This window comes from Narcine bancroftii, chromosome 10 (assembly GCF_036971445.1).
Source record: "Narcine bancroftii isolate sNarBan1 chromosome 10, sNarBan1.hap1, whole genome shotgun sequence".
NCBI classification, from domain to species: domain Eukaryota; kingdom Metazoa; phylum Chordata; class Chondrichthyes; order Torpediniformes; family Narcinidae; genus Narcine; species Narcine bancroftii.
Genome location: NC_091478.1, coordinates 29,919,416 through 29,944,666, shown reverse-complemented (window position 1 = coordinate 29,944,666; position 25,251 = coordinate 29,919,416). Strand labels below are relative to the sequence as shown.

At 40.8% G+C, this 25,251-nt stretch overlaps 1 protein-coding gene across 2 annotated transcripts in view; it reads right to left on the bottom strand.

Annotated features, from left to right (window-relative positions):
- The window catches only part of sh3pxd2aa (SH3 and PX domains 2Aa), a 205,028-nt gene that overhangs the window by 140,714 nt on the left and 39,063 nt on the right, over window positions 1–25,251 (bottom strand). For both annotated transcript variants that reach the window (XM_069900483.1, XM_069900484.1), the window contains exon 5: window positions 17,543–17,619. In XM_069900483.1, coding sequence (XP_069756584.1) covers window positions 17,543–17,619 — 77 coding nt within the window. The remainder of the gene's footprint in view (window positions 1–17,542; window positions 17,620–25,251) is intronic.

The following is a 25,251-nucleotide window of genomic DNA, read 5'->3' as shown; positions in this document are numbered from 1 at the left end:
CCCCCCCCCCCCCACCCAATGTTAAACATTGAACACCAAACTAATTATACTTACACATAATGACCAAAACACTCACAACAAAGGTATGAAATTTATATTTAGGGATTTATGGGTTTGTCGTGTCACGGCAGTTAGCACATAGGCTGTCTTCCTTTTTTGTAGCGTTCCTTGGCTGGAACAGGATGGACCCCCTCCACTCCCTCACCAATGAAGGGGCAAATTAGAAGGGCAGGGCAGCGACGCACAGCAGTTCACACGACAACTTGAACTAAGTAGGGCTGCCAGACCTTCAAGAAGGTACCATATTGTTTCCTTAGGTTGGAGGTAATTTTCTCCAGGGGATCACAGATCTGCATTTCTGTGTTCCAACATTCAATGCTCCAAGTAGGAGTTGAACTTCCAGGTAACTGCTATGCACTTCCTGGCCACAGCCAATGCAATCATAACAAATTGAATTTGAAATATGGATAGCTTCATTGTAAGTCTTACATCCATTATGTTTCCCAACAGGGAGGGAGCTCTGGGTCCTATGGGAATTCTTTGCCTATGATTTTTTTTTCCCCAGGGCTTGGCCCAATACCACCTTGGAAAGTCGAGGATTCGTGCACAAGAGTCCCTGTTGCAATGACACATCAAAAACTGATAGTTCGGGTTTAGATCTGTTCAATTTTTGTGCCGTCAGGTACAGCTGGTGCAAAATAATGTGTTGCACCAGCCTGTACTGCGCATTGATGACTACAGCTCATGCTGATCCGACAGTAATCGGACCAGCACCGTTCATCAATCGTTAGTCCTCAGTTCGACTCCCACCTCTGCCACAACTTATCAAGGCCTGGCTTCGGGCGTTCCGTTTGGAGCAAGAAATACATTGCCGAAATGAACTTCTGCATGCTACCCCTTCGAATTATGGTCTCTGTGTCACTGCACATTGGCCATAGTCAGACCTAATTTGTCCTGTAAAAAAGATCTTATCTGAAGGTGGGAGTGGAACATCTTATTTGATAAATTATACTTATTCCTAAATTGTCCAAACAACATTAGCTGCCCCTACTCGTATCCGTCCTCTACGCACCTGACACCATTACGATGCCAGGTGTCCAGGATCTTGTTATCTTCCATCAATGGTATTATCTTTTTGGAGTCAGGGGTGTTTTTGGAGACAGCCCCACTTTGGTTCCCACATATTGGTTAATTTTATTCCAAATAAGAATTATTTGTTTTAATATGGGGCTGCCTTTCTTTTCTGTTAGCAATTTAGTGTCCCATTTATAAATAAGGTCCTCTCCTACCTGCTCACCTATCACGTACAGGTCAATTTATGCCATGGATGGTACACCTTCCCCATCGAAGAGGAAAGTGATGCATCTTAACCGGGCTGCCCAGTAGTATTCGTAATCTGCCCAGGCTATAATCCCAGACCAATTTTTCCAGAGACCCTGGCACCTTTCTTCTGGTAAGACTTTTGAGCGACTGGGAATGAGAAGTAGTTTTGAGAGCAGCATTTGATTACTCCAAGTAACAGAGTGGCCCACTTGAGATCGACGATGGAAAAGTGCTATTCTTTCAGGACTTTAGCCCAATTTTGATTTAACAAAGGAAGGAGTTCGATGACATAAAAAGGCAAAGCATATAAAATATTCGATGATATATCCTGCGACTGAAGGTCAAAACAATGGATGGTAATTAACATTTTATCAAGACTAATAAGAAGTAGATACATTTTTATGAAGATTATGAAAAGATTAAAGATACTAAACAAGAAGATTAAGAAGAATGTTCACAATGGGACCAAGTAAAAAGTATATTTTCTTAACTGTCTTGTATTTTTTGTTAAATGATATGGAAATTTGCACGGAGAACTCGAGAGCCTGTTAAAAAATAATAGCAGGGTGGAGACCCCAGTCTAAGGGGGATAGTGGTGCTGGGAATGGAGCAGTTTTGCAAAATGGCACTAAAGGGATGTATTCTTCTTTCTTGGAGGATTCCACGGGCTTTATTTGCGGGCTTCTGGGATTTCTTATTTACATCTCTGTCAGAGCAGGGGCTCTATATATGTTTTTTAAAGAGGAAAAATCAGTACTATTTGAATAATCAAAAAGGTTTTATCGCTGAACAATATTTGTTTAAAAACTGGTATGGATAGAATGTTCAAATTGATGAATTTGAATGTTAATGGGCTAAACGAGATAGTGAAAAAGAGTCTTAGCATACTTCAAGAAAACTAAAAGCAAATGCAGTTTTCCTGCAGGAAATACACTGTGCTAAATTAGAAAGAGGATGGGTGAGCAAGTAATATTGTCTTCTTTCGGTTCAAAGGTGAGATGAGTAGCAATTTTAATTAATAAGAATGTCCCAGTAATAGTAGAAGATATATCGATTGACCAAGCCAGAAGGTTTGTAACGGCACATTGTAAAATTTATGCAGAATCCTAGACATTTATGAATATTTACGCTCCAAATTATGATGATGAAGGCTTTATGAAGGATATATTTTTTAAAGTGGCAGAAGGTAGACAAGATATGTTGGTTAGGGGGAATTCTAATTTCTGTCTAGATCCGATAATTGATAAATCAGCGAGAACAGTAACAAGGGCAAAGGCTGCAAAAGCATCACTATAATTTATGAAAGATTTAAATCTGATTGTTATCTGGACGCAGCTCAACCCCACAGAGAGACTATTTGTTCTACTCAAGGGTCCATGATTCACATACAAGGAATGATTTAATTTTAATGTCTGCACAGTTAAAAAGCAGAGTGGTAAAAACGGAATACTTGGTGAGGCTACTGTCAGACCACTCACCATTATCCTTAACTATTGCGATCGTGGAAAAACGATAAAATGTGTACAGATGGCGTCTTAATGCCACATTGTTGAAAAGGACAAACTTCTGTGAGTTTATTAGGAGACAGATAGAACTATTTTATGAGTCAAATCTCTCTTCCACCGATAACAGCTTTTTGATATGGGATATGCTTAAAACTTAGTTGAGAAGGCAAATCATTCCTTATACAAAAAAAAATTTAAAAGACATTATAATGTAGAATTGGATGGTTTGGAGAAAGAGATAACAGAACTGGAGAAAGAATATCAGAGGATGGGATTACAAGAAAAATATAGACTCAGAGAACAGAAAACAGATATAACACATTACAAATGTATAAAATGGAAAAATTACTTTAAAAACTAAGCAAAAATATTATGAATTAGGAGAACAAGCACATAAGGTCTTGTCCTGGCAAGTGACGTCAGAGGAATCATCAAGGATGATAAATGCAATTAAAATAGAAATCGATATTTTAATGTACAGCCAAAAAGAGATTAATGATATTTTTAGGCAATACTATACAAAACTATATAGAACAGAATTATTAGGAGATGATAATGAGATGGATGAGCTCCTAGTGAACGTTGAGCTTCCAAAATTAGAAGCGAGATAACAGATGCAGTTAGACGCCCCTTTCACAAGAGAAGAAATTGAGAAGGTTCTGAACACTCTGCAGGCTAATAAGTCTCTGGGAGAGGATGGGTTCCCACCCAAGTTTTATAGACAATTTTAGGATTAGTTGATACCTATTGTAATGGAAATGCTAGACTGGGTAGAGGAGACTCAGACTCTTCTGGACTCTTTTTCAACAAAAACAGGGACTCATTAAAAACCTCATCAAATAGACCTATCTCACTTTTGAATGCTGATTATATTGGCAAAGGAGCTAGCTAATAGACTGGGGCAATATTTACCTAAATTGATACAGACAGATCAGATGGGATTTGTTAAGGAAGACTATATAATACAATATAATACATATGGCTGAATCAAAATTGAATTCGAGTACAACAGTCTCTCTCAATGAAGAAAAGGCATTTGATTGCTTAGAATGACCTTTTTTATTTAAAACATTGGAGATATTTGGAATAGGTAGAGTATTTATAAATTGAATTAAAAAACTCGATCATAAACCTCAAGCCAAAATTATAACTATTAGTCAATTGTCACCAGTTTCCCTCTGAGAAGATCGAATAGACAGGGGTGTCCCCTGTCCCCAGCACTATTTATTTTTGCAAATGAACCACTGGTGGAGATTATAAGGAGAGATCCAGATATTAAAGGCTTCAAAGTTGGACAAGAAAACGTAAAATCAGCTTCTTTGCTAATGATGTCCCATTATATTTATCTGATCCAGCTGCGTCTCTAGAGAAATTGCAAACAACATTTGAAAAATATGGAAGAGTATCAGGTTATAAAAATTAATATGGACCAAAAGTGAGATAATGCCATTAACGAATTTTGATTGTGAAAGCTTCAAAGAGGAAGTTGATTTAAATGGAAAGTAGATGGAATTAAATACTTAGGAATCATGATTGATAATAACCTACAAAATTTGTACGAATTAAATTATACTCCCCTGTTGGGGAAGATAGAGAAGGATTTGCAGAAATAGAAAGATTTGCCGATTATTTTAATTGGAAGGGTTAATTGTGTCAAAATGAAAGTGATGCCAAGATGACAAAATCTTTTTCAATCGCTGCCTATTTCTTTGCTGAAAAGTTTCTTTAAATTATTAAATAATTGTATTAGGCGATTCCTATGGAATAATTAGGCGCTGAGAATTTTACTGGAAAAATTAACGTGGGATTATAAGGTAGGAGGTCTAAGGCTACAAAATTTTAGAAAGTATTATTTGTCAGCACAAGCCAGATTTCTTTCATCATTTTTTGAGGAAGTCAGCCCCACCCCACCACCACCCCCACCTTGGATTCGAATGGGACTAAACTCAATGAAAGAGGGGGCAGCGAAGGATTTTATCTATGTGGAGTGTTAAGTCAATAACAAAAAAGATGGTTATTTCTATATTAAAACATATAATTAGAGTATGGCAAGAAAGTATGGGGGAAAAAAGCAGGGATATCATTAAGAGCACCATTATGTAAGAATGTGTTGTTGCCTATGAATATAGGTAACAGAATATTAAACTCCTGGTATGACAAAGGAATAAAATACATTGAAGATTGCTATGCAGAGGGGACTCGTGTCTTTTGATCAACTAAAACAGAAATATGGATTAGCTAATGAAACTTTCTTCTGTTTTTCTACAGAGAGAAAGATGGGGGCCAACATTGGTCCTACCTGAAGTTAATGAAATGGAACAATGATCTGGCTGGGGAATACACCCAAATTTATAAAAATGTACCATGCTCTCCAGAGTGAAAGGGCAAAACCAGGTTTACAAAGGTCGAGAGAGATATGGGAGTTGGACTTAGGTGTTGTAATATCAGAAAGATGTTGGACTGATTGGTGTTTGAAACATAGAAAATAGGTGTAGGAGTACGCCATTTGGCCCTTCAAGCCTACACCGCCATTCATTTTGATCATGGCTGATCATCCACTCAGTGCCCTGTTCCAGCTCTCTCTCCGTACCCCCTGATCCCCCTACTCACAAGTACTAAATCTAACTCTCTCTTAAATATAGCTATAGAACTGGCCTCAATCACTTCCTGTGGCAGAGAATTCCATAAATTCACCACCCTCTGAGTGAAAAAATTCTTCCTCATCTCAGTCCTAAAGGACTTCCCCTTTATCCTTAAACTGTGACCCCTGGTTCTAGACTTGCTCAACATTGGGAACAATCTTCCTGCATCCAGCCTGTCAAATCCCTTAAGAATTTTGAACGTTTCTATTAAATCTCCTCTTAATCATCTAAACTCCAGCAAGAACAAGCCGAGTCGCTCTAGCCTTTCTTTATATGCAAGTCCCGCCATCCCTGGTATCAATCTGGTAAACCTTTTCTGCACTCTCTCCATGGCAATGATGTCCTTCCTCAGATAAGGAGACCAAAACTGAACACAATACTCCAGGTGAGGTCTCACCAAGGCCCTATACAACTGCATCAATACCTCTCTGCTCCTGTACTCGAATCCTCTTGATATGAACGCCAACATACCATTCACCTTTTTTACTGCTTGCTGCACCTGCCTGCCCACTTTTAATGACTGATGCACAGTGACACCAGGCCTCTTTGCATCTCCCCTTTTCCTAATTGGATACCATTAAGACAGTACTCAGCCCTCCCATTCTTTCCTCCAAAGTGGATAACCACACACTTATCCACATTATATTGCATCTGCCATGCATTTGCCCACTCACCCAACCTGTCCAAGTCTCCCTGCACACTCTTAACAGCCTCTACACAGCTTACAATCCCACCCAGCTTCGTGTCGTCTGCAAACTTGGAAGTGCTGTTTTCTATTTCCTATTTCCTCATCTAAATCATTAATATATATCGTAAATAACTGGGGTCCGAGCACTGAGCCTTGTGGTACCCCACTAGTAACTGACTGCCATTCCGAAAAGTACCCGTTTATTCCTACTCTTTGCTTCCTATCTGTCAACCAATTCTCTATCCACCTCAATACCATATCCCCTGTACCGTGTGCCTTAAGTTTGTATAGTAATCTCCTGTGTGGGACCTTATCAAAAGCCTTCTGAAAATTTAGGTAAACCACATCTACTGGTTCTCCCCTATCCACTCTACTAGTTACATCCTCAAAAAATTCAATAAGATTAGTCAGACACAATTTTCCCTTCATAAAACCACACTGGCTCTGACCAATGAATTCACCACTTTCCAGATGTGCCACAATCACATCTTTAATAACTGACTCTAACATTTTCCCCACTACCGATGTCAAGCTAACCAGTCTATAATTCCCTGATTTCTCTTTCCCTCCCTTTTTCAAAAGTGGAGTTACATTAGCCACCCTCCAGTCCTCAGGAACTACTCCAAAATCTAAAGAGTTTTGAAAAATTAACAACAATGCATCCACTATTTCATGGGCTACTTCCTTTAGCACTCTGGGATGCAAACCACCTGGCCCTGGGGACTTGTCTGCCTTTAATCCCTTCAATTTATCCAACGCAACCTCATAACTTACACTTACTTTCCCCAGTCCTTCCGTCACATTAGCTCCATGGTCCCCTATTATTTCCTGAAGATTATTCATATTTTCCCTAGTGAAGACCGAACTAAAGTAGTTATTTAATTGGTCTGCCATGTCCTTGTTCCTCATTACCAATTCACCTGTTTCTGACTGCAAGGGTCCCACATTTGTCTTTACTAGTCTCTTTCTCTTTCCATATCTATAAAAACTTTTGCAGTCATTTTTTATGTTCCCTGCCAACTTTCGCTCATAATCTCTTTTGCCTTTCCTGATTAATCCCTTTGTCTTGCTCTGTAGAACTCTGAATTTCTCCCAATCCTCTGGTATTTTGTCTTTCCTGGCTAGTCTATACCCTTTCTCTTTACACTTGATATTCTCCTGATTTCCCTTGTTATCCAAGGATGTACTACCCTCCTTGAGTTATTCTTTTTCCAAACTGGGATGAACAAACGCTGTATTTCATCCAGGTGATCCTTAAATGCTTGCCATTGACTTTCTACAGTTAATCCTTTAAGTAACATTTGCCAATCTAACTTAATCAAGTCGCATCTCATACCCTCAAAGTCACCCTTCTTTAAGTTCAGAACCTGAGTTACAGAACCCTGTCACTTCCATCCTAATGTAAAATTCCACCATATCGTGGTCACTCTTGCCCAAAGGGCTTCGCTCAACAAGATTGTTAACTAACCCTTCCTCATTACTCAGAACCCAGTCTAGAATGGCCTGTTCCCTTGTTGGTTCTTCAACATACTGGGTTAGAAAATTATCCCATATACCTTGTAAGAAATCATCCTCATCAGTACCCTTACCAATATGATTCATCCAGTCTATATGGAGATTAAAGTCACCCATTATAACTGCCTTGCCTTTGTTACACGCATTTCCAATTCCTGTATAATGCCATCCCCAACCTCTACTACTGTTAGGTGGTCTATATACAACTCCCACTAATGTCTTCTGCCCCCTTGCATTTTGCAGCTCTACCCATATTCTTAGCTGTGGCTAAGAAGTGTATCGCAATAATTTAGAAGTCCAACTCTCCCTTACTCATAGCATGATGCACCACAGAGATGAATAGTTGTATATTTATGGAGAAAATTACATACAATCTAAAAAAAAAACCAAGAATGATATACTTGTAAAGATATGGCAGCCAAATTTGGAACATAGAGGGGCCCAATTATAATAATGATAACAGATGCTGCTACAGATGTGACTTCCCCACATCAATTTTTTATGGATAGTATAAATGTGAGCTCTGATGGTGTGTGGATTTATATTTTGTAGGAGGTGGGGGAGGGGCTTTCTTTGTTTTTTTGTTGTAAAGTTTAATATATTGTGATATAGAAGATTTATTAGAAATATTTATTTAAAAAATGAAAAATAAAATATTTTTTTTAAAAGGTAGAGGGTGATTGTAGATTATCTGTTTTTTTTGCAAGGAGGTCAGTGACCTGTGGTGTTCCATACTGATCTGTTCTAGGTCCCCTACTCTTTGTGATTTTTATAAATGACCTGGATGAGAAAGTGGAAGGGTGGGTTAGCAAGTTTGTGCATGACACAAAGGTTGGTGGTGCTACAGAGGGATGCAGAGCTGGCACATGGAGTTTAACTCAGAAAAAAAGAGGTGGTTCATTTCTAAAAGTCAAATTTGAAGGCAAAGTGCCATGATAACGGGACATCTCTGAGCAGGGTGGACAAACTGAGACAGAAACTCAAAATTGCTCCACAGGTTGACAACGTTGTTAAAAAGGCATATGGTGTGTGTTGGCCTTCATTAACTGTGGGATTGAATTCAAGAGCCATGAAGTAATATTGCAGTCATACAAGACATTAGTTAGACCCCACTTAGAATATTGTGTTCCATTCTTGTCATCTCACTGCAGGAGATGATTAACAAGGATGCCACCTGGATAGGAGAGCACGCCTTATGAGGATAGGTTGAGTCAACTTGGTCTTTTCTCCTTGGAGAAACAGAGGATGAGGGGCTGTCCTGATAGAGGTATACAAGATTATGAAGAGGCAATGATCATGTGGATGGCCTGAGGCTCTTTCCCTAGGCTGAAATGGCTAACACGAGAGATTATAATTTTAAGGAGCTTGGAGGTATGGGCGGGGGGGGAGATAAGTTTTTTCACAGAAAGTGGTGGGTACATGGAATGCACTGCTGGCCATGTTGGTGAAGGAAGGGACAGTAGGATCTTTTAAAAGTCCATTAGATTGATACATAGAGCTGAGAAAAATTGACGGTTAGGAGGTTGGGAAATTCTAGACAGTTGTTAGAATAGGTTATTGAGTTGGCACAACACTGAGACAAAGGTTCTGTACTGCGCTGAAGATTTCTGTTTTATACAAGCCCTTCCATTCCAGGACTGAGATATTGTCCTTCTGCAGAACACATAGTTTCCCCTCTATTGCCATTAATTCTGCCCTCACCCGCATTTCCTCCATTTCCCGCATATCTGCCTGGTCCCTTTCAGCCCCATCATGTAACAAGGACAGGGTTCACTTATCCTCACCTTCCACCCCACCAGCACAAAGATCCAACATATTCTCCATAATTTCTGACACCTACAGTGGAATACCACCACCAGATACATCTTCCCTATCTGCTTTCCATAAATATCACTCCCTCCATGACTTCCTTGTGCAGCAATTCCTTCCCACCAATCGCCCCCCTTGCTAGCTACTCCTGTGATCGCAAGAAGTGGTACACATGTACAGCACTTAAACGTCCTCCCTCATCACTATTCAGGGCCTCATACAGTTCTTTCCAAGTGAAACAACACTTCATTTGTAGGTGTCATTTACTACATCCAGTGCTCCTGATGCAGCCTCCTCTACATTGGGGAGACTGGCCATAGACTGGGAGATAATTTCATTGAGTATCTCTGTCTGCTGCAACAGCAAGGACCTGCCTGTGGTTAAACATTTTAAGACACAATTATGTTGAATAACAATCTTGTCAATTGTTCTGTGCCAGAATTCAGAATTTTTTTCCTGTAATGTGGCAACTAGAACTCTATTCAGTTATGCCTGTGGTCAAACAATGTTATCAAGTGGGTCTGTTGTGACAAATATAGTCATTCAAGTTAGAAATATATGCAAATTAATGAGATAAACCACAAATCACATCAAATATGACATTGAACAGTGGTTAATTTCACCAGAGATTAACATGGACACAAGATAAAGCAAGAATATTGTTCATTTTTGGTACTATTCACTGATCTTCAGTGAATGAAGAGAGGGTTGCATTGTCTGTCTGTCTCAGATTGACCCAGGTTCATAATGATGCAGAAAAGTCTCCTTGTCTTTTGTGCAAAAACAGTGTTGCACTGATTGGCAACGAATACAAGATGACAGATTCAGGTTAATCATTGAGGAGAGTTAAATAAGGGAAGAGTGGCACGAAGCTTCTAAACAAGAAAGTATTGAGTCGCTATTTGGAATTATGCCTCATGATATCTATACTCCATATTGTTGCTATCAGCACAAATAATTCAGTTTGGTTCACATTACATCACAGACCTCTCATTTATATACAGAGAATAGCACAGCAGAGGATCAGGCTGATTGGCCCTTGCATCTGTGACGAACATGATGGTCCAAACCAAATTAAAAATCTGCTGCTTGCATCTGGAATATATTTCTCCATCTGCTTCATATTCAAGTGCCCATCTACACCCTCTTACTGTAATATCCTGCCAGGGGAGATGATGAAAACAGATGTGTTAGACACACTTGTCTGTACAGACACATGTAGAGGCAGGGACCTCATGCGGCAAATGGAACTGGTTTACACTGGCAACAGGAACAACATAGACAAGGTGGGCTTTAATTCATTATGCGATTAAAAGTAGGCACATTTTCTACCAAGTACAACATTCAATAGCATTTCCAGCTCTCAGAACGAGGCAACTCATGCCAAAGAAGCATTCATACATAAGTAATCGCATTTAATAACCAACTTTATTAGTTTTATCAGTGAGTCGTTTTGGGACCATCGCAGAGAGAGAAGGGGTGAAGGACTCAGAGACTAAAGTATCAGAACCAGGCTTATGATAAGCAAGTTTAAAAAGGGAGCAGAGGACAAGCATTAAACAGAATGGTGATTGATGGGAGTGAGTACTACATAAAAGTGGCAATGACAAATAAAAAGAGAGGAAGCTCAAGTGGAGCGACCAGTGCAAACTGGCCATTGTGTGAGTGGCTCAGGATAGGAGTGGGACTTTGATGCTTTGGGCTCACGAAGCTTCAGTTAGCAGCAGCTAAGGATGAGCTTCTTTCAAGTCAGCTAAGGCCAGCTAAAATCTTTACATATTTATTAAGAATACGTAAAGGAAACAGCAGCAAGGGCAGTGTAATGCTCCAAATGCAGGATATGGGAAAGCTGGGAGAGCACAATTCTCCCTCCAAGAGGTGCATCCAGCTGCAGCTCCTTGGAGACCGAGTTAGAGTACTGGAGCTGGATGAACTCTGGATCATTCAAGAGGCAAAGGCAGTGATAGAGAGGAGCTCCAGGGAGATAGTCATTCCCAAACGTCAGGAGGCAGGTAGCTGAGTGACTGTTAGGAGAGGATAGGGGAATAGGCAGACAGTGCAGAGCACCCCTGTGGCTGTACCCCTTAAAAATAAGTATACTGTTTTGGATACTGTTGGGGGGGGGGGAGTTGGGGGAGGGGGGGGAAACGATCCACCAGGGACAAGTTGTTGTGGTCACATCCTTGGTGTGAAGACTAGCTCTTCGGCTCAGAAGGGAAGAGGGAGAGAAGAGGAGAGTTATGGTGACTGGGGATTCATTCGTTGGTGATTCTGTGAACAAAATCAAGGCTCCCAAATAGATGTTGTCTGAGTCAGGGACCTTTCTGATCAAGTCCATAGAATTTTCAAGTGGGAAGGTGAGCAACCAGATGTCGTATTCCACTTGCAGATCAATAACAGAGAGGAGCAGGGATGAGGTCCTGAGGAGGGAATATAGGGAATTAGGAAAGAAGTTAAACAGCAGGACCTCAAGGATAGTAATCTCAGGATTGCTGTCTGTGCCATGTGCCAGTGAGGGAAGGAATAGGAAGTTATAGCAGATGAATGCTTGGTTGAAGAGTTGTTGCAGGGGGCAGGGGGTTCAGATTTGTGGATCATTGGGATCTCTTCTGGGGAAGTTCTGACCTGTAGAAAAAGGACAGGCTGCATCTGAACTAGAGAGAGACCAATATCCTGTCAGACAGGTTTGGTAGAGATGTTGGCGAGGGTTTTAACTAGTTTGGCAGGGGAATGGGAACCTGAATGTGAGTGCAGAAAATTGGGCAACAGGTCGAAAGCATCATGTTATGTGTTCTGAGTTTGTGAGAAAGGACAGGGAGGGGAGAAAATAAAAGTAATCAGAGGGTTTGAAATATTTCTATTTCAACACTAGGTGTATTAGGAATAAAGGTAATGAACTTAGAGCGTGGATCAGTACGTGGAACTACAATGTTGTGGCCATTAGAGACTTGGCTGAAGGTCAGGATTGGCTGATGCAAATACTGGAGTTTAGCTGCTTTAAAAGGATGGGAAGTAAGAGAGGCGGGGGGGGGAGTGGCATTACTGATCAGAGATCGTATCACAGCTATAGAAAGGAAGGTCGCTGCTGAGGGAATGTCTACTGAGTTAATGTGGGTGGAAGTCAGAAATAGGAAGGGTGCATCACTGTGATGGGAGTAGTCTTGGGACCCCCAAACAGCTCTCACGACACTGAGATACCGAGGCAGATTTTGGAATGGTGCAGAAATTGATAAGGTTGTTTTCATGGGAGACTTCAACTTCCCTAATATTGACTGCACTTCCTAACTGCAAGAGGGATAGATGAGGCTGAATTTGTCAGGTATGTCCAAGAAGGATTCCTGGCACAGTATGTGGACCAGCCAATGAGAGGAGAGGCCATACTGGATCTAATACTAGGTAATGAACCTGGTCAAGTGGCAGACCTCTCGGTGGGGGAGCATTTTGGAGAGTGACCACAACTCCCTGAGCATAACTATGGACAAGGATAAAAGAAGTCAAAATGGGAGGGGCTAATTATGATGAGATAAGGCAGTAACTAGCGAGAGTAAACTGGAAATAGATATTCAAGAGAGAAAGCACAGTTCTAACGTGGAGAAAGTTTCACGACCACTTGTGCTGGGTTCAGGATAGGTTTGTCCCTATTTATCCAAATACTTGTAAGTCCCATTACTAATGTGAGCCTCACTCGCCTATAATTTCCTAGATTATTTTTAGAGCCTTTTTTTTAAAGAAGAACAAGCAAGATGAGCTACCTCCCATCCCCCTGTACCTCAAATGGCTAAGGACATTTTAAATATTTCTGCCCTGCAACACGAGCCTCCCTTAAGATCCGAGGGAATACCTTGTCAGGCCCTGGGGATTTAACCACCCTCACTTGCCCTAAGACAGTAAGCACATCCTTCTAATTTGTTCTTAATATACCTGTAAAAGCCCTTAAGTTTTTCCTTCACCTTATCTGTCAAAGCAGTCTCATGTCTTCTTTTAGTCTTCCTGATTTCCTTCTTTTGCATTTTTTGTACTCTTCAAGTACCTCGATTGCTTCTTGTTGCCTATACCTATCATACATCACTCAATCAGATTTCCAATATCCCATGAAAACCAATGTTCTCTATGCCTGTTACTTTGCCTTTAATCATGACAGGAACATACAAACTCTGCACTCTCAAAATTTCACCTTTAAAGGTGAAATTTACTGAACACAGCCTTGCCAGAAAAAAATGTCACAATCCTGGCTTTCCAGATCCTTTCTCATCTCCTCAAAATTGGCCTCTTCCCAGTTTAGAATCTCAACCTGATGACCACACCTATCATGATCCATAATTATCTTGAAACTAATGGCATTATGATCACTGGACCCAAAGTGTTCCCCAACAAACATTTCTATCTGCTGTCCTGTCTCGTTCCCCCACAGAAGATCCAGTGGTGCACTCTCTCTAGAGAGTACCCTCTATATAATGATTTAGTAAACTTTCCTAAACACATTTGGCAAACTCTAATGTATTTTCAATAATTCACCTCACATTTTTCCCACTCTTTGAATCCTGTCTTTGAATGCAATCTTCACATAATATTTTTCCCACTTCAACTACACTCTGGTTCCCATACCCCTGCAAATCTAGTTTAACCCCCCCCCCCCCCACAGGGTAAAATGGGAAAACCTTCCTGCAAGGTATTAGTCCCTCTCCAGTTCAGATACTAACCTTAGCACAGGTACAGGTCCCACCCTCCCTGGAAGAGAGCCCAATGATACAGAACTTTAAATCCTTCCCTTCTACTCCATACTTTAAGCCACACGTTAAGCTGTATTATCCTTCTATTTCTTTATTTTTAAAATATTTTTTATTAATTTGATAGCGAGAAATATTACATGTATACATTGTTTATATATTAATTAATTATATAGTTTTATATCATGCAATACAGAATATGAGTCACATAAATTATTCATTGTCTTATATAATTCTTGAAAAAAGTAAAAAATCCTTTTGAGAATTTCACCTCATATTCTAAGAGATATACAGTGTGATTATCTAAATAGACCAATCTCTTCTAGTTGTAGAAAAAAAATAAGATTAAAGAAATAAAGAAAAACCTATACTAATCTAACCTCCCATTAAACATGGACAACCAGCAAATAAATTGGAAATAATCAAGTATTGGCTCTCAAACACCAGACAGAAAATCCCCAGAGCACCCTGCCTAAGTAATTAGAACCGTGTCCTTTTATGGCTTTGCTTGGTAATTCTCTAGAAGAGAGATTTCCTTGAATTCAATTCAAAAAAGAACAGTAGTTTTTTTCTTCACTGATGGTCAAATGAGCAATTTTGATAAGATGGAAAGACAGCAGAGCACCAACTCATGTGGAATGGTTACAGGATGTTATGTCTTGCTTGAGTTTGGAGAAAATTAGATCTAATGTTAAAGAGATCAAGGTTGAATTTGACAAGATATGGGGCCCATTCATGGACTATTATCATAATTTGATTACTTAGGCAAGGATCCTATTTCTAACCTCACACATTTAAATTTAGACATATAGCACAGTAACAGGCCCTTTTGGCTCACAAGCCCATGCTGCCCAATTACACCTAATTAACCTACAACTCCTATATGCTTTGAATGGTGGGAGGAAATCGGAACACTCGGGAGGAAACCCACACAGTCATAGGAAGAACATACAAATTCCTAACAGACAGTGCAGGATTTGAACCCTGGTCCCGATTGCTGGAACTGTAACAGCATCACACTAACTGTTATGCTAAGCGTGCTGCCCTAGCATGTCATTAAATACTCTATCAAACTTCTACAAGTGTACTATGGAAAGAATACTAACTAGTCACATGACAGCCTGGGTTAGTAATTAAGTGTCCAGGATCATAGAAAACTGCAGAAAGAAGCAATATGACCAAGTCCACCACGAGCTCCAACCTCCTATCAAGGTACCCAACATCATAAAGGACTCCCATTACTCTAATCACAACTTCTTGCTACTACCTTCGGGAAGAAGGTACAGAAGCCAGAAGTCCAGCAGCTCCATCAACAGCTATCAGGCTACTACAAAAACTATGAACTACTTTGAAAAGACTTAACTGCTCTATAGAAACTACATTTTATTTTCTTGTACTATCTGTATCTGAATATTTATTATTCATCTTTTATATTTATTCCTTCCTTCTATACTGGGGTACTTTAATGCAGTTATTCTTAATGTTTCTTTTAGGCTATGGTCCCGTTAAGACTCTGCTCAAATTTTATGGCAGATTTTAAATGTATATCTTTTATTTTACGAGATTTGGAGGATACAAAATTAAAAGTTCTTATCTACAACGTGGATAAATGTGAGGTTATCCACTTTGGTAATACAAACCAGAGGGCAGATTACTATTTGAATGGCAATAGATTAAGAGATGGGGAGTGCAGAGGCGATTCACCAGGCTGATACCTGGAATGGCAGGAATGACTTATGAGGAAAGATTGCGCAAATTGGGATTGTACTCGCTGGAGTTTAGAAGATTGAGAGGGGATCTCATAGAGACATATAAAATTCTGGCAGGACTGGACGGAGTGGATGCAGATGGGATGTTTCCAATGATGGGAAAATCCAGAACCCGGGGCCATGGTTTGAGGATAATAGGCAAACCATTTAGGACCGAGATGAGGAGGAATTTCTTTACCCAGAGGGTGGTGAATCTGTGGAATTCATTGCCACAGAGGGCAGTGGAGGCAGGTTCATTAAATATATTTAAGAGGGAATTAGATCTATTTCTTCAGTATAAGGGTATTAAAGGTTACGGAGAGAAGGCGGGGACGGGGTACTGAACTTTAAGATCAGCCATGATCTCGTTGAATGGCGGAGCAGGCTCGAAGGGTCGAATGACCTACTCCTGCTCCTATCTTCTATGTTTCTAAAATCTAAATGTAGGCTGTACAATACAAGATGCTTCAAGAGGACTTTTACTGAAATGATTCTTTATTTTGAAGGCAGCTACACAATTCCAGATCAGGCTGAAGACAAACAATATATTAGAGGCATTTTATTTCCAGCATTCAGTTTTTTAAACAATATCCAGACCTAGTAGCAGAATGTCAATTATAATTTTAGTGTGAGTTATGCAATATTCACTTTTTATTTATCAGTGTCCACTTAGTTACACTACATAATATACATCTATGTTATTTTTAAAGTATAATAGATGCAAGAGCTTGTGCAAGGTTCTAATGGATGTGGCAAAGCAATCCAAAGATCATAACCTTGGAAGTCCTGTCCTTCAACTCCTGAATTCTCTTAGTAGGACCTTATCACCCTCCCTACCCATGTCATTGGTCCCTACATGGACCATGACATTTGGCTGCTCACCATCCCTCTTTTCATCTTAGTGGGAGCAATTCCCATGTCACTGTGATGCCTCCCTTTGATGGTGCATCTATAAAAGATGCTGAGGGGCCACAGGGGTCGCCCTAGATTTTCTCATGCTTCTGAGGAAGTAGCCATTGTCTTGGCCATTGTCTCAGTGTGGGTGAACCAAGACCACTCAGGAATTACTTACACTTAAAAACTTGAAGCTGCCTGCTATCTCCACCTCAGTGCTATCAATGTGGAGAGGAGAAAGTGAGCTCCACCCCATTTCCGGAAGTCTATGGCCAACTCCATTGATGGAGAGGTTGTTGTCACTGGACGCTCCATCTCCCCTTCTATATTCCGTCTTGCCACTGCTCAAAATCAGGCCAACAATGGTACCGTCCTCTGTGAATTGAAGCAATATCTGGCTTCCACGCTCCATTGCAGTAATACCACCATTCTGAAATGCAATTTCTACAAAGTAATTTGGCACACAACTAATATAAAGAGAAACTAAAGAAATGCAAGCTCTTATAAAATTTGTTTCATCCTCGAATAGATCCTGAAGTCACAATATCCCAAATGTTATTTTTAACCATGTTTCAATACTCAAAGGGTGTTGTCACTCCAACATGTGAGTGACATCTACAAAAGAGAGTGAACTCAACTTCCAAAATTAACATTATAAAAATACAAGAGATGGCATTCACTATTTTCTTACCCTGCAATATTCATCAATGGGTCCAAGTCTCTTTACAGCCACATCCCTCACATGGCTTCTTCTGAAGAGAATTTTTCCTGCAATTCAAAGCAAATGAGTGCCCATATGTCAACAATTTAAACTCAACAACACACTTCAAAAACCCAGAATTACATCTTACTTTAGTCAAAATCCAGCAACACTTTTCCAACATGTCTGTAAATACATGTAAAATTTAAAATGAACATTTTGCAGCAGATTAAAAGGTTTCTACGAAGAACATAATACAGTACAACACAGGGTCATGCCCTATAGCCCACATGTCTGTGCCAAACAGAATGCCCCCAAGATAAACTAAAACTCTCTTGCTTGCACTTGATACATATCCTTCAATTCCCTGTAGTCACATGTTTATCTTGCACCCTCATTAACACTATTATTGCATCTGCTTCCATCACTACCCCTACTAGCCCATTCTATGCATAAATGTTTGCCCCACAGAGCTTCTTTAAACTTTCTCAGGCCTCATCTGGAATATTTGGCATTTTTCCCTTGGAAAAATGATTCTGTATGGATAAGAACAGAAGGAACAGGAGCAAGAGTAGGCCATCTCACCTGTTAAGGCAGCTCAACCATTCAGTAAGACCATGGCTGATTTGACTGCAGGCTCAGCTCCACCTACCTGCCTTTACCCCATAACCTTCAATTCACCTACAGTGCAAAAATCTGCCTGTCTTGTATTTAATTATGCAGTGCCTCCTGCATTCTTGGGCAGAGAATTCCACAGATTCATTACTCCTTGGGAAATGAGTTTGTTGTCTCCATAATAAATCTACTTCCCTGAATCTTGAGGCTATGTTTCCTAATTCTAGTCTCACATACCAGTGGAAATAACTTTACTGCCTCTATTTTATTTATCCCTTTATATGTCTCTACAAGATCCACCATCATTCTTTTAAATTCTAGAAAAGTTCCAGGTGATTCAATCTCTCCACTTAGGCTAACTGCCCCCTCCCCTTCCCAATTCAGTAATTTTATAAACTTCTATTCAGTTTCCCCCAAGCCTCCAATGCTTCAGAGAATACAATCCAAGTTTGTCCAACCTTTCCCCACTGCTCATCCCCTTTAATCCAGGCAACATCCTGAAATTGCAGCTGCTGGAATCTTGAGCAAACAATGAGAAGCCTGAGGAGCTCAGCAGGTCAAGCAACATCCATGGACTGAATTCATCAGTCAACATTTTGCTTTGATACCTTTTATAGATACTGAAGTAAGAAAGGGTAATACGAAGTAAAGGGGGGGGGCCAAGAGGTGATAAGGTTTTGGACAGAAGGAGATATAGGTGTAGAGAAAGGCAAAGGGAGAGACCATTGGGAGGGGCAGAGAAAAGTTAGAACAGGAGTAGGTGAAAAAGAGATGGAGAGAGTGGAACCACATGCAGGTTAGAAAATTCAACTTTCTTGCTGTAAGGTTTAAGGTCAAAGGAAAATTATGTGTTGTTCCTCAAGTTCACGTTTAGCCAATGGATGGGGCAGAGGACAAACCTGCCCTGTGTGTTAATATTACTAGGAAATGAAATAGTTGGCCTCAAGAAGTTTAAACGTGGACCCAAAGGCAGAGTGCAGGTATTCGGTAAAGCATTCAACCAATATCTTGACAGAGACACACAATAGGTACAGGGAACTGAGGAAAAAATGGAAGATTATGCTGTAGGGAAGTACCAGGCAGTTGTTAAAGTAGATTATTAAGTCGACACAACACTGTGGGCCGAAGGGCCTGTATTGTGCTGTAGATGCTGGAATTTTCAGCAGACAAAAGAAATCAGAAGTGCATGTAGTAAGTATGGCAAGGGTAACCAAACCACAAATAGCTGAGACATGACTCCCTTACTCTTGTACTCAATGCAATGCCCAATGAAGGAAAACATAACAAACATCCCTTTCACCACCCTGTATTCTGTGGTTGTTTGGCTATTTTCAAGGAGCCCAGATCCCTCTGTACATCAATTCTTTTAACAGTCCTGACATTAACTGATTAAGTTCCCATCACATTTGACAACCCGAAGTGTTACACCTCACATGACTGGATTAATCACCATCTGCTCTTTCTTGCCCATATCTGTATGGGATTCTTAGAATGTGCAACAGAACAGCACAGGACAGGCCCTTTGACTCATGTATCTCTTACAAACATGATATCCAAATCAAACTAAAAATCTGCTTCTTGTACCTGAAAGATATCTATCCCCTTTGCTATTCATGTGCCTATCCAAAGCCTCAAATGCTACCATCGTATCTGCTTCCACTATAACTCCAGGCAGCCCGATCCAGGCATCCACCACTTTGTGTGAAATATTTGTCCCACATATCTCCCTTAAACTTGATACCCCTCACCTTAAACAAACATCCTGACATGTGACACTTTATCCCTGGGGAATAAATTCCAACTGTCCACCCTATCAATGTCTCTACTCATTTTATAAACCTCTAGCTCGCACACCCTTGCTTCATAGGTCATGTTTGCCAATCCAGGTAAATCTTCTCTACACCCTCTCCAAAGCATCTACATCCTTTCTGCAATGAGCTGAACAGATCTGAACCCAATACTCCAAGTGCGGTCTAACCAGAGTTTTCTAGAACTGCCACATTACCTCTTGAACTCAGTCACCTGACTAATGAAGGCCAGTATACCATACGCCTTCTTAATCACCTCATCCACCTGAATGGCAACTTTGAGGGATCCCTCTGATCCTCCACATTGTTAAGAATCTGCCATTAAACAGATATTCCTCCTTTAAGTTCAACCTTTCAAAGTGCTTCACTTCACACTTATCTTAATTGAACTCCATCTGCCACTTCTCCACCCAACTCTGCATCCTGTCTATATCTTTTTTATAATGTCAGACAACTTTCTACTCTATTCTCAACACTACCATCTTTTGTATTATCTGCAAACTCACTGACCCACCCCTCTACTTCTTCATCTAAGTCATTTATAAAAACCACAAAGCTCAAGGGATCCTAGAACAGATCCCTGCACAATGCCACTAGTCACTGACCTCCAGGCAGAATATGTTCCATCAACTACTACCCGGTTTTCTGCCCCATGCCCCTTAACAAAGTACAGTCAAATGATAATAAACTTGAAGAGGTTTGTGAAGTTGTTGCCAAAATTAGGGAAGCTTCTGTGGGAGACTGGAAAAAGTAGGCCTGTATTTCTTCAAGCATAGGAAGTTGAAAAGGAATCATTATTGAGGTCAATAAAATCATGATGGGCACAGATACGATGAATAGTGACAGTCTGTTTCCTGGAAGAATACAAGAGAAATAACTATAATGTGAGTGGGTTAAGATTTATGAGGGGCATTAGGGGGAAGGTTCTCTACTCAGAGGATGCTGGGCATATGGAACAAGCTGCCAGACAAAGTGATGGAGGCAGGTACATAAGCTTTCTTTAAGAAGCACCTGGTTAACTACATGGAAGGGAGGGTCTATGAAGGGCATGGGCTGAATGCAGGCAATTGGGACTACAGCAAGAGGGCACAATGTTTGACACAGAGAAGCTGGGCTTCCTTCTGTGCTGTAGGACTTATGATTCTAAATGTGAAAAATCATCTCCATGTTTCAGAGGGCATTGAATAATAGAAAATCCTGAACCTTGACATGGGTACTTTCAGACAACTTGCAGTAAGAAACGGAATGAATATGAACTTGTAACAAAGCTAACAATAAAAACATATACATTGCTTCAAAGAGGATTTATGTATGTACAGTAAAACCCCAATTTTACATGCCCCGATTTAAATCAAATTCAGATATAACACGATGAGTCATTGGACTCGGGCATCGTGTTCCCGGGCAGGAGTGTGGAGTTAGAAGTCAGGGGAACGTGACCCATCGAGGGCTCAGTAGTGGAGAAGGTCAAGAACTTCAAATTTCTGGGTGTCAACATCTCCAAGGATCTGTCCTGGAGCCTCCATGTCAATGCAATCACGAGGAAGGCTCGCCAGCAGCTATACTTTGTGAGATGTCTGAGGAGATTCGGTATGTCACTGAAGACTCTTCAAAACTTCTACAAGTATACCATGGAGAACATTCTGGCTGGTTGCATCACTGCCTGGTATGAAGGTGCCAACTCTCAGGACAAGAATAAACTCCAGAGGGTGGTTAACTCGGCCTGTGACATCACAGGCATTAGACTTCACTCCATCGAGGACATCTCCATGAGGCGATGTCTTAAAAAAGCAGCCTCTATCCTTAAAGACCCCCACCACCCAGGCCATGCCCTCTTCACTCTGCTACCATCAGGAAAAAGGTACAGGAGCCTAAAGAAAAGCGCTCATGGCGTAAGGACAGCTTCTTCCCCGCTGCTATCAGTTTCCTGAGTTAGCCATGAAGCAAAGAAATTGCCTTGTTTTAAATGCACTATTCTTTAGTTATTTTTAATAGTAACATCGTAAGATGGTTATAATATGAATGTTTGCACTATTGATGCTGCCACAAAACTCTGAATTTCATGGAGAAATCAGATAATAAATTCTGATTCTGACGTCAGGCACCTGGGCAGGAGCAGGGAAGTAGGGCTCTCAGCAGGAATGGGGAAGTCATGCTCCTGGCAGTGATTTATTGAAACACCAATTTAACGCAATCCCACTTTTTTCACATTAAGATTTGACTACGTGGTATGCATTTAACTGCAAAGATCTATTCAGGTCATTTAGTTCTATCGGGCAGAAGCTTAGACTCAACATATAGAAATGTCAGATTAAAGGCACTTTGTGGCAGTCAAAAATAGAGCATTGAGCTGAATCGTCAAGTTCAGAATATTGAAGCAATTGTGGAGAACCACAGGGCCTGCACCAGCCCAAACTACACCACCAACTCCCAGCCCAAACTACACCACCAACTCCCAGCCCAAACTACACCACCAACTCCCAGCCCAAACTACACCACCAACTCCCAGCCCAAACTACACCACCAACTCCCAGCCCAAACTACACCACCAACTCCCAGCCCAAACTACACCACCAACTCCCAGCCCAAACTACACCACCAACTCCCAGCCCAAACTACACCACCAACTCCCAGCCCAAACTACACCACCAACTCCCAGCCCAAACTACACCACCAACTCCCAGCCCAAACTACACCACCAACTCCCAGCCCAAACTACACCACCAACTCCCAGCCCAAACTACACCACCAACTCCCAGCCCAAACTACACCACCAACTCCCAGCCCAAACTACACCACCAACTCCCAGCCCAAACTACACCACCAACTCCCAGTCCAAAATACACCATCAACTCCCAGCCCAAAACACACCACCAACTCCCAGCAAAAAACACACCACCAACTCCCAGCCCAAAACACACCACCAACTCCCAGCAAAAAACACACCACCAACTCCCAGCCCAAAATACACAACCAACTCCCAGCCCAAAATACACCACCAACTCCCAACACTGGAGAAGGTGGAGTGCACACAAGGAATTAAAAAGCTACAAGTCTAAGATCATTGACACTGAAGAGTCAGGATATTTACAGTCTGGAGGGTGCTTTTGGGCAGAGAAGTGTGAAGTATTTCTTTCTCAGTAAATTAGAAACACCAACATTTGAACTAATTTTTTTTTAATTGTTGGATAAACAGTAGATACATGCAGCTGCACCATGGGGAAAGAATCATAGTTAAAAGTTTTTGATCTGAACTTTCAGCAATAAACAAGCTTGCCAGGGTGATGGGACATGGAGAATTGATTCAGAAGGGAAAATTGCAGAGCTGTAATGAATATGGGGGGGAAAAAAGACTGAAAGGCAAAAACAAAAGTTTAAAGAAAAAACAAAAACACCTTAAGGTAGCTGGTTTAACATTAATAGTCCCAAATGCAACAGGGATGTCAATCAAGCAGACATGCTTATGACATGGAAAGACAGATAAGAATGCAAACAATTACTGACACGTGGCTTAAAGGGGAGGAGGAATGCTGGCTCAATGTTCCTGATTAAAGGTTATACTCGTGATGGAAGGCATGCAATAAAGCCAGCCAGAATGATTCCTAGAATTAAGGGGAAAATGGGAGAAGGGACTATTTTTAAAATAAGGAGAGTGGGCTTCTACTCCCTCAAGCAGGGAAAATGACACCATTGTCAAATGCAAAGTGTTTTTCCAAAAAAACACCTAATCTCACACCTCACTGCTTTTTGATCCTGCAACACTTGATTGAACTATATACAGATACAGTTTCTCATTATTTTCCCTAATCAAAATGTGATTCTAAATGTGAAAATGGGAGTAGAAGAAGGCCATTTACTCTTCTATCTGGCTTCAACATTCAATACGATCGGAGCTGATCAGACATCTTCAGTAACTTATTCCTGCCTTATTTCATACCCCTTGGTCCTTTTAGCTAATAGGGCCACATCTTTTTAAATATATCTCACAAACTGGGTGAAGATGTTTCTCCACATCACAGTTTTAATGGCTTACCCATTATCCTTGACGCATGATTCCATACTCTGGTCTTCCCCATCATCAGGAACATTCCTCCTGTCTAGTCTAATCTGTCTAGTCCTCTCAGACAGTTATTTCAATGAGATCACTCCTCATTCTGAAGCATTCTAACGAGAAAGACGCTAGTCTAGCAGGTCTTTCTTCATACGTCAAACTTGTCATCGTAGAAAGGAGTCTGGTGAATCTTCACTGCACTCCGACAATAGCAAAAATGTCTTTCATCAGATTACAGAGAAGCTTACAGCACAGAAAAGGTTCTTTGGCCCACAATGTTGTGCTAACATCCATAAAGCTACTCCACAACAAACTAACCATTCCCTACCACATACCCATTAACATTTTTTTTTACATCCACATGCCTATCAAAAAATCTTTCAACTCCGAACTATCCAGCCACCATTACGTAAAAAATTTACCTCTGTCATCTCCCGTAAATTTTCCTCCACTCACTTCCTGTGAGCTTGAAAAGCACAAAGACCATCGCCAATAGTCCATCAATCTCTTCCCTCACTTACCTGGGGTATAACCATCCAGCCCAAGAACTTATCTGTCCAAATAATTTTAAGATCCAGCACTTCTTCTTTCTTAATCTCAACGTACTCCGGCACATTAACCTGTCCTATACTGACCTCACACTTACTTAGGTCCCTCTCGCTAGTGAATATTGAAGCAAAGTACTCAAGTTCAAGTTTATTATACAGATAAAACTATGTCATAGAAGCAATAATAGGCTATTCAGCCCATCAGGTCTGCCCCATCATTTAATCATGAGCTTATCCATTTTCCCCACTCAGCCCCATTGCCTGACCGTCTCTCCATAACCTTTGATGCTCTGGCTAATCAAGACCCTATTAATCTCTGTCCTGAAATTCCCACAGATCTCCTTTCTAAGCAGACACCTTTCAATCCTGAAGTTGTGCCTTCGTGTCCCACCTTGAGAAACAACCTTCATACATCCACTCTGGTGTAATCCATTTGGTTCGGGAAACTTATAACCATATAACCATTTACGGAGCGGAAACAGGCCATGTCGGCCTTTCGAGTCTGCACCAGTTCACTAGAACAACTCCACTAGTTCAAACCTCCCGCTCACCACCAATAACCCTCCAACTCCCTCACCTCCATGTACACATCCAACCTTCTCTTAAATGACAGAAGAGACCCTGATTTGCTCGATACATCCATCCTCAGATCTTTCAACTTTTTGAGCACCTTCTCCC